This window comes from Alnus glutinosa, chromosome 1 (genome assembly GCF_958979055.1).
Source record: "Alnus glutinosa chromosome 1, dhAlnGlut1.1, whole genome shotgun sequence".
NCBI lineage: Eukaryota > Viridiplantae > Streptophyta > Magnoliopsida > Fagales > Betulaceae > Alnus > Alnus glutinosa.
This window is the reverse complement of record NC_084886.1, coordinates 16,505,007-16,521,224: the sequence shown is the minus strand read 5'-3', so window position 1 is coordinate 16,521,224 and position 16,218 is coordinate 16,505,007. Positions and strand designations below refer to the sequence as shown.

Below are 16,218 nucleotides of genomic sequence, written 5' to 3'. Positions count from 1 at the left end.
CGAAAATACCCCTCCCTTAACCGTGAGAATTTCAAAGTGTAAGAGGGGTATTTTCATATATTTGTTTAGAATTGACGGCATAAATGAACGGATGTGACCAAAAAATCAGAAAGTGGTAGTTTGAGGGGCCAGAATCTAAGCATTAGTAGTTTGAGGAGCTTTTTAGAGAATTAGTGATAGTTTAGGAGCTAAAATATATTTATCCCTAATAATTATTTTGTGCAAGTAGTCGAGTGCGAGGTCAAAGTAACCGTTAGAGTCACACAATTGCATCAATTGGCACACATGGCCAACGGAGACAGCCATGGAAGCCAGATTGGAAATTTGGAGAAGACGTGCAAAGCCAAAAAAGACATACGCCAGCACGCGCTTGTGTATTTTAGAAAGCATCGCGTGGAATACACGCTGGCCGCGGACAACGACGTGCCACTTCTGCAGTGGACTTCCATGTGTAGAGCACCGTCGCGCCACTGCCGCCATCCCGACGCGCTTGATTGTCTCGTGTCTAGCACGTTCTATAGGCTATGCTTTTTGAAAGAAATTGCTAAATATCTTAAAACTTTTTTCAATTTTTTTTTTCCCTATATTTCATATTGCAGAAGTTAAAATATAAATTAAATAATTAAATTATTATTTTATTATTATTATTTTTTTTTGTATTAGTTTGAGCTTTTAGGACAACTTGTAAGTTAATTTGGTATAAGAGCAAAATATTTGACTTTGAACACTGACTCTATAATTTACCTCACATTTCAATTAAATAATTTACATATTGAAATTCACAGTTTTAATGCGGAGATTGAGCTCATCAGCTTTTAATTATTATTTTTTCCATTTTTCAGTGAAAGAAAAACGCAGAAGATGAACAAATAGCTAACTAAAGGGAGGTGGATCTTTGCAACCGCAAATGAGAAAAAAAAAAGTAAATGGGTGAAAATGCAGTCATAGTAAACTCTAACTGCAGCCCAATAAACCACATGATGAAATAATTATAGAAGTACATTAAATGTCTATTAAGTGTCCATAAAATAATGAGGTAGCTTTTAAAATCATCATTTAATCAATCACAAGTGATTTTAAAAGCCACCTCATTTTTTTGTGGATATCTGATGGATACTTAATATACATATAGAATTACTTCACATAATGAGCATATAAGTTTGCACTTCTGTAAATATTTTTTTGGCTTCCGAGCGGAAGAAGAAAGAATAGCATGATTACTTGGATGTTAAAAAAATAAAAAATAAAATTAATTTTATTAATGTTTGTAATTGTTTAGTTAAATCTTACGCATCTTAAAAAATACCTTATTAATACGATTATATGTTATTCTTCATATCATCACAACTTATAATATCAAATTAATAAATAAAACTTCATAATACGCTTATCAATAACTAACTAAATATTTTATATAACTTATTTTGCCTAAAATTGTTTATATATATAATATACTAAAACTTTAAAATTATTCTTCTTAATTAAAGCAACCAACTTTGTCATTCAGTCCACAGTCGCAAGTCGCCCCATAGGGAACAACGCGTGGAGCTGGAGAAAGTTGAAAGTAGAGCGTCTCTTTTTTGCAAGTGAGAAACCAGGAGAGACCCATAGGGAGTCCTAGCGTCTAGAGAGACAAAAAAAGATACAGAAAATGAGAATCACAAAAGAAAACCAGCTTTCACACAAACAAACAGCACCATCGACAATAAGAAAGTTTCCTTTTGCCCCCGTTCCCTTTAAAAGTTTGAGCTAAAACAGCCAAAAACAAAAACCCCAAGTTCTCTCTCTCTCTCTCTCTCTCTCTCTCTTTTCCTCATAGATCCGCCTCTTTGCAAAGGGGTTTTGTTGCTTTAATGAAGGAGCCACTTGTGGGATCCATGAAGATTTCTGGGTTGTCCTTGTTTACCTGCCTGATGGGGTCTCTTTAGTGAATCACTTCATTTCTTGGTTGGTTTGATCGGTAGTTGTTTGTAAAGTTAAGGTCTTTCTAGTCTTTATTGGTTGTTGTATGCTGCGATGCAATCGGATAGGTCCGAATCCGCGAGTCCGATAACCCAACGGGTTCAGTCTTTCCCAGCCGCTGATACGAGAGGGAAGCATCGGATACAGGCTGAGCTGAAACGGCTCGAGCAGGAACTTAGGTTCTTTGAGGTAAGTTCTTTTTTCCCTTTTAAATATATTGTTTCTGGGACTTCGTTAATTCCTATGATGTTGTAATGTTGTGTTCTTAAATGTTTAGTTTTCTATTGTTTTGTTGGCTTACTTATCTAATCGTGTAAGTTGATGAATGAAGCAGTGGTAAGCTATGCAATTTGAGTTTACTTATTTGTTGTCTCTATAAAGTCACCAACTTGGTTGTTTATTTCAAATTTCAAACTTGATATTGCAAATGTTTGAATTTGAGATATGAATCTATTTGAAGTATAATTATGTTTGATGTAGCAATTATTTCTGAAAGACAGCTACTCTTTTCGAGTCAGGAACGGGTCCTGATTCTCCATCCCAGTGGTGAATATGTTGAAATGGTGTTGAGGTTTGAGGCTTTGAACAGTTTGCAATTGTCTTCATGGTTGTTAAGAAGCATAAAAGAACTTGTGGGTCATGTTAAGAGTGTCCTGATTCTCCATCCCAGTGGTGAATATGTTGAAATGGTGTTGAGGTTTGAGGCTTTGAACAGTTTGCAATTGTCTTCATGGTTGTTAAGAAGCATAAAAGAACTTGTGGGTCATGTTAAGAGTGCTACTTCTGATCCTGTTTGCTGAACTAGTGGGTACAGTTTCCTGATGTTACTGGATCGCGAGGGGGTTTTGGAAGTTCAGTGCAGACCCTTTTATGGTCCGTGTTACCAATTATGCATTGGTCTCTCAAATGATAGAGAACTAGTGTTTCATTGAGTGTGAATAATCTTTTTGCGGATTTTTTTTTCTAGATTCAACCTTACAACTATATCCTTCCTAAACTTAAGAGTATTCTACATCAATTTCAGTACATATGGTTAAGTCGCTTATGGTCTTTTGTACAAATTTTTTTTGCCAATATTGGGAAGAGAGGTGTGGACACTTGATTGTAGTTCCGGTCAATGTAGTTTATAATGCGAAGTAAGGGAGCTGAATTCTAATTTGCAGTAAGTAGAAAGATAGGTATATGGCAAGTAATTGCCGTATGGGTGTATTTTATTGTCCCTTCACTTCATCTGCATTCCATGGTACCTTCCATGCAGCTAAACTTGATCACTGTTGTGACTCATAGGTGTCAAGCAACATGAATTTTTGGAATGCATAGGCCATTTATTTTCTTTCATCCAGTGAGATGAGGTATAGGTCTTGATACTTTGGGCATATAAATCTTAATTTTCTTTTTCTCATTTTCCGATTAATATCAAGCAACCTGGTTTTTCAAGTTCTGGCTAATTCTTAAGTTTGACTATCAATATATGGATGGTTCTTATATTAGATAAACAATGTATTGATGCTAATAGTACATAGACAACTATATTCTGATTTTGCGGCAAAGCATATAAATTCTTGTTATCAAATAAGGGGCTACTTGAGCTTACTCAGTAGTTGATCATTTAGTTAAATTGTGTTAGACCTTCCAGAGAAGATTGCATGACATATGTTGAATGTCTTTAAATGTTTGTAAGCACTGATAATCTCTATTCTAAAACATCTTTCTGTAAAAGGTATAACAAGTGGAAAAACATGCAATCAGTATGTTGAATCTCAAAACGAATGAAATTTTCATACCCTCACTCTATGTTTTGGAGTTGTCATTCCTTTCATTCATTTTTTATCCTCTGTGAATCAGTATGATTGAATTGCGTCAGGAAAAATTACTTACTAAGGAGATAGAGCAAGCAGCAGTGGTTGAAAATTTTGAATTGACTAATTGGATGTACAAGTGAAGTCAGAAGGAGAAGTGAATTCTTCACTTCCTAGGTATTAAGTAGACCTTCACGATGTAACCGATTTGGACTAAGGCGTCATTTTTGGCTCTTTCCCAAAAAGTTATTTTTAGGTTCAGAGGTTAGATTTAAGCATAACCATAATTGGGCTGATATAGCTTAAGCATCTTGGCAACCAAACTTATATTGTAGACACTTTGTTCAGAGACAGTGGGTGAGTTGCTGTTTCTTCAGAGAGTCCTTTAGAATTTGGGAGCTTACAAAAGGAGGGTCATTATTGGGTAGGAATGGTATAAATAACTTGGCTATGGAAGTTGGCTAATGGAAACTCTAATTTATTACATTAGTCAGTATGTCTGGTAACTTTTTTAGCAGTTTCTGGAAATGTTTGTGTAACCAGAAAGCATCCTGAGGTGTATGCCGCACACCTTTATAGAAGAAATAATCTAAAAGATAATGTTAACATCTAGACAAGTATAGTAAATTACAGACATTTCTCATAACATGTTGTACTTTCAAATCGTACTACCCCTTCCTTTTTCTTCCATAAAAATAAAAAATAAAAAATAAAAAATAAAAGAAAAATTAAAAAAATAAAAAACTTCTCACCTTGACTGCCTCTTTTTTGGTCACTATTGCTTGATAGGTTGCCCTTGTAGGCAAGCTGGAAAACTTTTGCTATTTCCTCTTTTAAATAAATTGTGCCATAAATCAGTAAAGTTGGCTGGTCCAGCAACCTAGTCAGTTTCTTCAGTTTATTTCACTAGAATTTCCATCAACTACCATTGAGCTCATGTAAAGCTCCTTTGAGATACACAGTTCCATAGACGTGGTAGCATCCTCGGCCTTGGTGAGCCGCTGAGATTAACAGCATTGGAGCTTTGTGACTCAGACTTCCACCATCAGGGGTAGGCCAGTTTGGAAAGAGAGTGGGGTGCGTAATTCAGTTTCGGGAAGGGAATAGCTGTTTTTGTGACATGCATGTTGCTTTTGGAGCACTTCCAATCCGAAGAATGGCTACAGTGAATCAGTGATTATACTGAAGTTCTGTACAGAGATCACGCATATTTCCCATGTTTCCAGGGTTAATTCCTACCTTTGTTTCCCCATTCTACTGTCTGTGCTTCCCGTATTGGCCAGCCTTGACATTTCCTGATTCTTTCCAGTAGTTTAATTTTTGGCGTCGCTTTCATATATAGTTTCAGGAATTGTATGGGAACCACGCCTGATGAAGGAGAGGTCACTAGTTTGAATTTTTCATTCCCCCTCCCTCTTGGGGCCAATTACCTATTCAAAAAAAAAATCAGATAGCTTGTTGCTTTATTTTTTTCCATGGAGAAAGCATTTCTGGCAAGTGGTTAATATAGTTTTAAGCAATCTTGTAATTGGAGAGGCAAAAAACATCCACAGAGGAACTGGCCTACTGACATGAGATGGTTCTTTGGCAGCCTTCTGTTTCTGAATTACCTCAAAGTTTAATGTTTTAGGGTGTGTTCTGTAATGCAGTGCTATATCAGAAAGTCTGTCTGAATTACTATAAATTTTTTTAGATGTACTTTCAGCATTATTATAATTTTTGGCTGTTAAAACCGACTGGATTTTCTAATGTATAGGAAGAGCTGGAAAAGATTGAAAAGATGGAGAAGGCCTCAGCTGCATGCAAGGAGTAAGAATGAAAAAATATATGGATTTTTTTTACTATGCAAAATCTATGGAGTACTTAATTGATATTTATCAAGCATTTAGTTTTACTATATTTATCAATTTATGAGCTGAAGATTATATTGTGGATGCCAGAATGCTGAGCAATGTGGAAACAAGACCTGATCCTTTGCTCCCAACGTAATAATTTTTTGCCAACCATATGCTTTCATTCCTTTAAAATTTTCCTAGAATCATATGGAATCATATTTCTTCTGGTTTGGCAGAACAAATGGCCCAATAAATCCATTTTGGGATCGTTGGTTTGAAGGCCCGCAAGATTCAAAAGGTTGCAGATGCTGGATACTGTGATGGTTATTGCTGATTTGAAGAATTGATTTCAACCATCAGATACGACAGAGGCTTCAACTTAATACAGAAATCAGTCTTGGAACAAAAGTTTCTTTTTTATTTAGTCAGTTACAGCTTGAGATGGATACTGTCATTGGCAAATGTTTCATGGAATACTCCGTTGTGCATATGAGGATTTTATATCAAAACGTTTATTGGCAAATGATTGAAATGCTTAATGGTACAGATAACAATTTTATTGCATTCTTTTATAGCCAACAAAGGCTAATGAGTTGCTCTATAAACACAAAACATGAAAATCTCAAACGTTTTATGGCATGGTTCCCCATGACGAATGTGTTAACTGAGATGCTCCATCGTGCAGAACATAACAATTACTTAGGCAAATCAAAACTGAAAAAAATCTACATATCTGTTTGGAACCAGCTCTCCTACAGTTTAGATGATACAAAAGAGTGGGGCTTTTATCAATCATCCTTCACAACCATGAACGAGTGGATAAATGAATTTTCATTTGTTTTTTTCCCTAATTTCTTCCATTCCTTATTCAACTTGGTGCTTTCCCAGTAACCCGCTGAGCAATCCAACCTAAACCGTCATACAGCCCTTCTCCCGTGAGGGCACAGCAAGCTTGTATGTGCCAATCGTGATTCTTGATGCTGTGGAGAGAAAGGCAATCCGTGATTTCGGCTGGGGTCATGGCATCCTTAAGGTCTTGTTTGTTTGCAAAAACTAGTATAACAGAATGTTGTAGATCCTCATGTCCCAGCAACCTGAAGAGTTCATCCTTCATAATAGATATCCTGGCTCTGTCAGTGCTGTCTATCACCGCTATAATTGCATGTGTTCCACGATAATATGTTGCCCATGATGTCCTGAGTCTTTCTTGTCCACCAAGATCCCAAACCTGATATGAACAAGGTTGGCAAATAATCATGTTCAGCTGCTTAGCATTTAAGACATAAATTTCACTTTTTCCAAACATTTATTTAAGGCGTAAATAACTTTGAGCCATTGAGCCAAGTTGGTTCACTCAATCTCCTAGTATGCCCAAAAATGAAGCCTTAGCAACTAAGGTTGATAACGTCAGAAGGGAATTATCCATCTTCATCTGCGTGATCAAGGAAGCTATCGAATCCAACAAAGGCACATACTAAAGATTCATTTTTCCCATTGGAACGGAAAATCTCAAGTGTTTCATAAGTTTGGATAACAAGCATCATACACCCAAATATTTTAATCTTTATCAATATGCCAATCCCTCAACAACCGCCCTAGAAAACAAAAAACCATTAACAGAACTATTATCTATGACATTGAATTTCTTTTTCGGTTTACTTACCTTGTACTTTTCACGATTAAGCTGCTAATCATATTGACCATATCCAACTTTTATTCAGTCTATTTTAAATTTTCACATATATTGTAATAAAAGGCATAATAAAATTCAAAAGATTACTATGTATTTTGATTAGAAAAATTGATGTAGCAATTATTACTCAAAAGTAATTGTTTGCAACTTCTTTGAGTTGATTATAATATGCTGAATAGACAAAGAAAAACAAACATAGCTAGAATAACACAGAAGAGAGCAACAAATATTCTAAGATCTAAAAGTAAATCCCAGTACCACCTTGACTGTTAAAATCTGTATATATAACCATTAAGAGAAAAATACTTATCAATGGATAAATACAGCAAAAGCAGCCTCCATCCATGAGATCTCATCTCAGATAATTCATCTCCCTATAAAAGCATTGGGACTATCCCTATTTCCACAAACAGCAATACTTTTAAGCTGGAGAAAGAAGCAACAGTCGCATGGACCCCCCAAGGAACAAAAATTGTAATGACACGAGAGTCTAAATATATCTTTGCATAAAATTTAGGACCTGCAAATGCATCCATCTACATTTGCTTATAAAAGATGCCATTTTGTTACAACCTAATTCTCAAGGACATATGCGCTGTTTTTGAACAAGATATATTTTAACTTACTACTTGAGACAACTCTAACCTTCCCAGATATGCAAACAAACATAAAATAGAGAGCTAGAAATAATAGATACATTAGATGTCACATTAAGATACGCAATAATCGTGAAGATGAAAAGAGTGTAGACACTAAAACAACGATCACCCTACTAAGCCCCACTTCCCCAAATTCACTATTTCCTTAAGCCACACTCAGTTTCCAAATATAAAGAAACAAATAATCAAAGAACCACACAACACAGACGTTTAGCGACAAAAGATCGATCAGACCAAAAACCAATACTTGAATAACTAAATCTAGCTTCGATTATAACACTAACACCATCATTTGCACATTATAACTACAAATTAATAGATAATTTCACTATCTAAGACAACCATCAATCCAAGTTTCCCCAAAAATAAAGGAACAAAAAATCAAAGAACCCCATAAAAAGACTTCCACAAGCAGTAATAAATTTGCAGTAAACATAAAAGAAATAAAAAATAAATAAATAAGGGAATTTGAAGTTGCTAGCCCACCTCGAACCGAATGTTCTTATAGACAAGTTCTTCCACGTTGCTCCCAACAGTAGGGTGCGTAGTGACAACCTCACCCAAGTGTAATTTGTACAGGGTCGTGGTCTTTCCGGCATTATCCAACCCAACCACCACAATCTTGTACTCCTTCGCGGGGAACAACATGAACCAAAATTTCGATATAAAGGCACCCATTTTACACCAATACAAGAATCACCTAAAAGATCCAAGAAATCAAAGTCAATTTACCAAACAGAATCTTCTCCTAATTGGGTTTCAAGAAAGGCGTAATAATTAAATTTAAGATCTTTGAAACATGAATAAATTGAAATGATTGGTTTGAGAACTTTCAGATCCAGTACGAAAACGATGAAATCAAAGGAAATGATCGAACCTGGGTTGAGAGATTTGCAGAGAAACCCTAAAGAATTTTCTTGGCTTTCGAAGTATGCGATCTATTTGTTTGCGAAAGGTCCGAAAAGAAGTTTTTATCTATAAATTTTCTAAGGTTGCTTGTCGTGGGTTGTCGGCGCCACCATGGCAGGTGACGTGTACCTCGTAGCTAAATGGAAAAACTAGTTGGGCCACTATACCTAACCAAATGAGAACACTATAATCTATATATACATAAAGTGAGTAATTTATTGTTTACACAATTTAATTTAAATGAGTAATTGAGTTTGAAGACCCCCCCAAAAAAAAAAAAAAAAACAACAACAAAGAAACAATATGTTCTCCAGTGCAATCACGGATCCGGTAATCGGTTGTGTTCGCTAGTATCTTTAGTAATAATAGCTAAAATAATTATAAAAAAAGTACAACTATTTGCTTTAATTACTGTTTTTTCTATACTCTCTCAAACAAATTCTCTATTATACTTTTATTTTTTTTAAATATTATTTTGTGTAGAAGAGAGTGAAAAAAGAATGAAAGAGAGAGTATGTGAAAGAAGTAACGAAAGAGAAAGAAAACAATAAAAGACTATTTGTAGTATGAATAGTGAATAGGCTTTTCTGCCTATTTAACTATTCACTATTCACATTAGAAGGAAAAATTATATTCTGCCTATTTTATTGAAGACGAAAAAATGACTTATAATAGCCAAATTTGACTATTATGAATCATTTGTCTATTCTGTTAGAGATGCTCAAAGAGTATATATTTATAGACCTCCAAGTTCATAAAGAGTAGATCTCCAATTCATATTTCTTTATTAATAAAGGGAGAGTCATAGTTCTTTCTTTAATAAAGCCCGAGTCATAGTCGGTCTCTAGTGTAATCGACAATTTATTGTTCCTCAATTTAAAGGAGTAATTGTCATTAATGAAGTACATGGATTTCTATAATACTGTTTAATGTGTTATGGAGGTCACATGTAACGATTCAAAAAAAAAAAGTACAAGTTACATTTGCATTATCATGTCAAAATGACTACTTTATTTGGAACCTCTCTAGAATATCTTATAAAATAAAACTCAATTTCACCTAGTAACTAGGCAATGTGGGATTTAACATCCTTGACTATCTTATACAAATCACTTACTCTATATAGGCTATTCTTCATCTTCTCAATGTAGGACATGAGTGTTACAAACTCTCCCTTTAAACTCCTGATGTCTTTACCAAGGCCAGATCATATAGTGTTACAGTATCACATGGTATGTCGTTATTAAGTGAAACTGAACTTTTACGAGAGAGGAAAGGAGGAGGGAAGATTGGCCCAAGTAGAGCTAGTTTCTTAAACTGTATACTTTGTTTAAAAGTTGACACTTATTTCTTATAAATCAGTTTAATTACGTGAAATAGTCAATACACTCTACCTTGATTATTGCTTCATTAATCTCATCTTCAAATTTCATATGTCCCAAAAGTAAGGTAACAATTCGTATTTGCGTGTTGATTTCGAATCGTGTTGAGATATGATATAATAAAACTATATCGATTAACCTAACCCAACCTATTTAATTAAACGAAAAAAATACCTTTCAACCCTAAAATATTAATTCAAGTTAAATTTGTGTTGGTTAAAAATTTTGCCCTACCCAAAAAGTCCTCTGCACTGCTAATGGCGTTGCCCACAACATGAGTCCATGGACAGTGCCAATCTTTTGTAATTCTTTCTTTCACAGCTTATCCAATTTCATTTGCCCCGATTGAATTTTTTCTTTTCTTTTTTAAAAGAGCTGAATAACATTAGTAAAATTAAAATGAACCCTAATGACCATAGCTTTCCAGAAGGGAAGGAGATGCCAGTGGCTACTGCCTAGGTATATTTGCCACATTTGCCAAAGCAAATATCTTCCGTGGGATGGGATATTCGAATCCCATCAAGTTCGTCCACGTCTCCCAAGTCCCAACAAGCCAATCTTTTTGCGCTTCAGACCAACCAATCGGCTATTCCTTTTCCCCAACTCGGCAACTCCAGCCAATGACCATCTACCACGTCACCCGTTTCACTGTACTCGAGGGCATCCAGTCCTCACCCGCCGGTTCACTTATAAATCTTACCGGTTTTGGGCCACCCTGTCCCATTTCCACACGCTCGGCGACATCTTCGAAGCTCGAAAACACTTTGGCTCGCTTTGCTATCTCCGCCGCACTCTTTAAAGCTCCACACTCTCAATCTCATTTCTCGTTCGCATTTGTATCCAATTCTTGCTTTTCTCAATTTCTCCCTTTGCATCGATCCTACACCACCATCTGTACAATTACCGGGAATTTCCCGGTCACCATGTCACAGTCTCTGCACCTCTTCACTCCATCCACTCTCTCTCAACAATGCTATTCCCACCCGAAACCCTCTTTCCCCACCCTCAATCGCCGGTTCACGGTCACCTCCGTTAGATTCTCCTCCATCAGAGCCTCCTCCTCAGATCCCGACCCGTCCTCCTCACAAGTCCTACTAGTCTCCGATAACGGAAAGGGCGGAGGGGTTCTAACCCCTGCGACGCGGCCACCGGCGCAGGCGCTGGACTCGGGGTCCATCGAGGTGGACGCGGTGACGGAGACGGAGCTGAAGGAGAATGGCTTCCGGAGCACGCGCCGGACGAAGCTGGTGTGCACGATCGGGCCGTCCACGTGCGGGTTCGAGCAGCTGGAGGCGCTGGCCGTGGGCGGCATGAACGTGGCGCGAATCAACATGTGCCACGGCACCCGCGAGTGGCACCGCGCCGTCATCGAACGCGTCCGCAGGCTCAACGACGAGAAGGGCTATGCCGTCGCTATCATGATGGACACCGAGGGCAGCGAGATCCACATGGGCGATTTCGGAGGAGCTTCTTCCGCCAAAGCTGAGGTCATCTTTTATTCTTTACTTTACAATTATTCGAGCAGATTTCGGAGTTAGCCACAGCTCTGATTCCATGATAAACCGTCGATTTATCTAAAAAGTTTATAGAGTGTGTTTGGCCCGCTATTTTGCTGTCCAAACAGTAGCGTCTGGAAGTCCATTTCTTAAAAAAATGACGGAACAAAACTCTTTATAGGCTTAATTGCTTTTTAAAAAAGTGGCGTTTTGAAATTGCTATTTTTTTTTTTTTATTTAATAAAGGACATCTTTACAAACAGCTAAACTATATACACTAATTTAATAGGAAATGGTGAATTTAATTATTCAATTAATATTGATTACTAGAAGTTTTTGCAGCGTAATGTGTGCCTTGTTCTATTTAGGCAGGGCTAAGTTTGCCAGAATGGGGCTCATTGTGATTGGTTATTTAATATTTGCAGGATGGTGAGATCTGGACTTTTAGTGTCAGAGCTTTCGATTCGGCCCTCCCTGAACGCACCATCATTGTGAACTATGATGGCTTTGCTGAAGGTTATTATCATGAAAAACATGTTAATTTGATTTACGGTTACATTAATGAACATGTTGATTATTGGGTCAAAATTTCAACTGAGGTCCTACATTATACACAGATGTGAAAGTGGGGGATGAACTTCTTGTGGATGGTGGAATGGTGAGGTTTGAGGTGATAGAGAAGATTGGTCCGGATGTCAAGTGCCGATGTACTGATCCCGGACTGTTGCTGCCTCGGGCTAATTTAACTTTCTGGAGAGATGGGAGTCTGGTGCGAGAACGTAATGCCATGCTTCCTACAATTTCTTCTAAGGTTGGTCCATTCATAGTAATTAACCTCTTTGGTTTAATGTAGTCAATTTATATATCTGATGTTATGTGACAGAGAAAACGAAATAGAGTACCTGCGAAATAATTTTCTGAATTATTCAATCGATTATAAAACCGCAACTCATTACTTTGAATGTCACGTCTGGATAAATGGGATAAGGAAAAAGCATAAAGCAGCAATGGCTGTTAACATGCTTCTGAGTCGAGTATCAGTCAAGTGCGATGGTCCCTTACAAGCATTTTGTACTCACCGAATACATCTTTTCAGTTTAAAAATTATATTGCCTTAGTTACTAACTCTTCCCTTTTGAGCTGCAACCCTAATATTGAGTTCTATGGGCATTTTGGTTCTTTTCCTGCTACACATAAATTTCTTAAAATGTGCCGTGAATTGCTTTCAATAGATGCAAGCCAAATACATGTATTAGTTGCAGTAATTTCTTCGTAAACTACAAATCTTTCAAATGAAAACTTCCTTCTAAGCAAGTTTTCAAAACATGAATACGACTTTTGTCACTTTAACTGTGCCTTCTTCAACATACACAATTGAAGGAATACTAGAGATCTCTGGATAAATGTAAAGTGATCTGTGTTCCTCTCTATCACTTGTGTGGGCATCAATTTATTGAAGTTGTGACTATATGCACTTGGAGATTGGTTTGACCTGTAAAACCGTGATGCAGTCTTAATGAGATTCAAGACTTGGAGTTTCTATGGAGTGTTATTACATGAATTTAGTTCTAAAATGTACGCACACACTCACACTCTAGGACAAACACTTCAGGGGTTGAATGGCACCGCATATGTTTTTCTTGCTTTCAGAAACTGGAGATACATGTTTTTTGTTCTGTTTTATGTTGTGCTATAAACTGGAAACACACTTATGGAGCACTACTATTATCCATATTAGGAATAGAAAACAGAAAACATGTTCAATTATGATAAACATGTTTTACAATGGTATGTGTGCACATAGGAGTGTCTCTGTGTATGTTTTTTTCACATTTTTGGTTGTCTATAAAATTGATGATTGCTGGATTACAGTATTCTAGGATTCTTTTTTCTCAATGCCCTTTTCTTTTCCTTTTTTTTTGTTTTTTTTTTTTTTTTTACTTTTCTTCTTATTCTTCTCTTTTTTTTTTTTTCTTTCTTTTTTTTTGTCTTATGCTCTAGTTTTTTATATGTTCAGGATTGGTTGGATATCGATTTTGGGATTCAAGAGGGCGTTGATTTTATTGCAATATCATTTGTCAAGTCTGCTGAAGTGATTAATCATCTTAAAAGCTATATTGCTGCACGGGCTCGTGATGGGTAAGCACATTGATAAGTATATGTAGTATTATCGATTCAGTAGTTATAATGTCATCATGAAAACTGTCCACCCTTCCAAATACTCTTATATGTTTTCTCTTTTTCACCCCAATTTTCACCTAAGACAGATTGCATGTTGTTGGCTCTCATATTGATGAGAAATGGAATGTATTTGCTCTTTTAGTTAGCTGTATCAAGATTAATATTGCAATTTGCTACTTGGACTCAAATTACTTACATGGATGTCACTCCTTTTGTTTTATGTGTTCTATGGTTCTAGTATATTAGTTGCGCCATCAGTTCCACAACAATTGAGATGTTGTCAATTTCTAGGCTGACTAGGTTATTTTTATGTGGTAATGTAGTGATATTGCTGTCATTGCAAAGATAGAGAGTATTGACTCATTGAAGAACTTGGAAGAGATCATTCAAGCGTCAGATGGAGCTATGGTAGCAAGAGGAGATCTGGGTGCTCAGATACCACTGGAACAGGTCCCCTCAGCGCAGCAAAAGATTGTTCAAGTCTGCAGGCAGCTAAATAAACCAGTCATTGTCGCCTCTCAGCTACTTGAATCCATGATTGAATACCCTACACCTACCAGAGCTGAAGTGGCTGATGTTTCTGAAGCAGTTAGGCAGCGAGCAGATGCTTTGATGCTATCCGGTGAGTCAGCCATGGGCCAGTTCCCGGATAAGGCATTGACTGTTCTGAGAAGTGTCAGTCTGAGAATTGAGAAGTGGTGGAGGGATGAGAAACGCCATGAAGCTATGGAACTTCCTGACATTGGATCTTCCTTTTCGGACAATATTTCAGAGGAGATTTGTAGTTCTGCTGCCAAGATGGGTAAGCATTCTCTATTAAAGTCTGTCTACAGATATGGTAAATTAATTTAGTTTGCAAATGTTCTTGCACTCAGTCCATTTGCCTATCAAAAAAATGTATTTGACAATAATCATTGTGATTTGAAAATGCGGTTTATGTAGTTGATTAATACGGTCCCATTTCCAATTTATTTTGCAATGTAAAGATATGGCTCCAAATTACAGCTGTCCAATTATCCCCTTATTTTTTAACCTGGGCTTGACCTTTGCTGATGGCTCTGTTTGCTTTGGTTAGAGATGGTGATGAAAAATTAGACATTCTTCTTGTTAGAGTCTGTTAAATTTGGTGGGCTTATGTGGGTTGTGATCTTGCAGCTAATAATTTGGAGGTGGATGCACTTTTTGTCTATACAAAGACAGGCCACATGGCATCTCTCCTCTCACGTTGCCGACCTGACTGCCCAATCTTTGCTTTTACTAGCACCACATCTGTGCGGAGGCGTCTGAACCTACAGTGGGGCCTGATACCTTTCCGCGTGAGCTTCTCTGATGACATGGAAGGCAACCTTAATAAAACATTCGCATTGCTCAAGGCCAGAAATTTAATTAAATCAGGTGACCTTGTCATTGCTGTCTCAGACATGTTACAGTCTATCCAAGTTATGAATGTTCCTTGAAGAATTCTTTTAGATTGTAAGCGTTGATCCATACTTCTTAGATGGTAGTATCTGTTTAGACTGCTATATCCTTCGCTGATGGTTCCACAATTTGGTTAGCTGTTGGAAGAAAAAGAGTAATCGTGAATTCAGTCCTCTCCTCCCTCTACTTCCGCTTGGATCCCTTTGTCAGTGGCTGCAACTGTAGGTTCAATAGAAGTTGTTTATGCTACTTGAGCTTTTCTGGTCTTATGCATGTGATCATAGTACCCTATGATAATTTTGCGAGGTTATTTGTCACAAAATTCACCCTTGTATGCCAGAGTTCCAATGTGCCTTTCAATTTATTATTATTATTTTTAATCCTTATCTGTTTGTGTAAACATTGTAGTTTTCTTATTCTTTTTTTTTTTTTGTTGTATTCTTAGGCTTTGTTTGTTAAAATCATTCTCATTCTCACTTTTGTTTTGTGATTTCAAAACAAAAATAACAAGTGACCCAAAACACAAAACACTTCAAAACTGTTTTCATTTTTATGTTATATTAGAACACTTTTTCAAACAAAAAACACCCTTAAAAAAAGCATTATCAAAGTTGGAATGTGGATCAAGCATCTTCAACAGCACTGGAACGTTTTGGAACTACTTTACAATGCTCAAGCTATCCTTTTTCTTTTTGTCTGAGCAGTGCTACATGGTATCCATTAATTCATTCTTTTTGTCTGAGCAGTGCTACATGGTATCCATTAATTCATTCTTTTTGTCTGATCAGTGCTGCTCAATGATGTAACTTGGCAATCTTGCTTTTCTATCTTGTATAATTGCATATCATAATTCACATCCAAATAGAATTTTTGTAATTTTAAC

General features: G+C 36.7%; 3 protein-coding genes across 3 annotated transcripts; 2 read left to right on the top strand and 1 right to left on the bottom strand.

The window, feature by feature from the left end:
• The first annotated feature begins 1,529 nt into the window (after positions 1-1,529).
• Positions 1,530-6,160, top strand: LOC133874899 (guanine nucleotide-binding protein subunit gamma 2). The gene is made up of 4 exons (XM_062312807.1): positions 1,530-2,151; positions 5,518-5,570; positions 5,702-5,746; positions 5,833-6,160. Exons 1-4 carry the CDS (start codon positions 2,017-2,019, stop codon positions 5,915-5,917), a joined length of 318 nt encoding a protein of 105 aa, XP_062168791.1. The 5' UTR covers positions 1,530-2,016; the 3' UTR covers positions 5,918-6,160.
• On the bottom strand, positions 6,123-8,983 carry LOC133874893 (uncharacterized). Its single transcript, XM_062312792.1, has 3 exons — positions 8,826-8,983; positions 8,435-8,648; positions 6,123-6,824 (listed from the first exon to the last, which is right to left on the bottom strand). Exons 2-3 carry the CDS (start codon positions 8,624-8,626, stop codon positions 6,465-6,467), a joined length of 552 nt encoding a protein of 183 aa, XP_062168776.1. The 5' UTR covers positions 8,627-8,648; positions 8,826-8,983; the 3' UTR covers positions 6,123-6,464.
• Positions 8,984-10,724: 1,741 nt separating this feature from the next.
• LOC133874888 (pyruvate kinase isozyme A, chloroplastic) lies at positions 10,725-15,721 on the top strand. The gene is made up of 6 exons (XM_062312779.1): positions 10,725-11,726; positions 12,161-12,251; positions 12,353-12,546; positions 13,753-13,874; positions 14,240-14,718; positions 15,072-15,721. Exons 1-6 carry the CDS (start codon positions 10,740-10,742, stop codon positions 15,371-15,373), a joined length of 2,175 nt encoding a protein of 724 aa, XP_062168763.1. The 5' UTR covers positions 10,725-10,739; the 3' UTR covers positions 15,374-15,721.
• Positions 15,722-16,218: the final 497 nt, after the last annotated feature.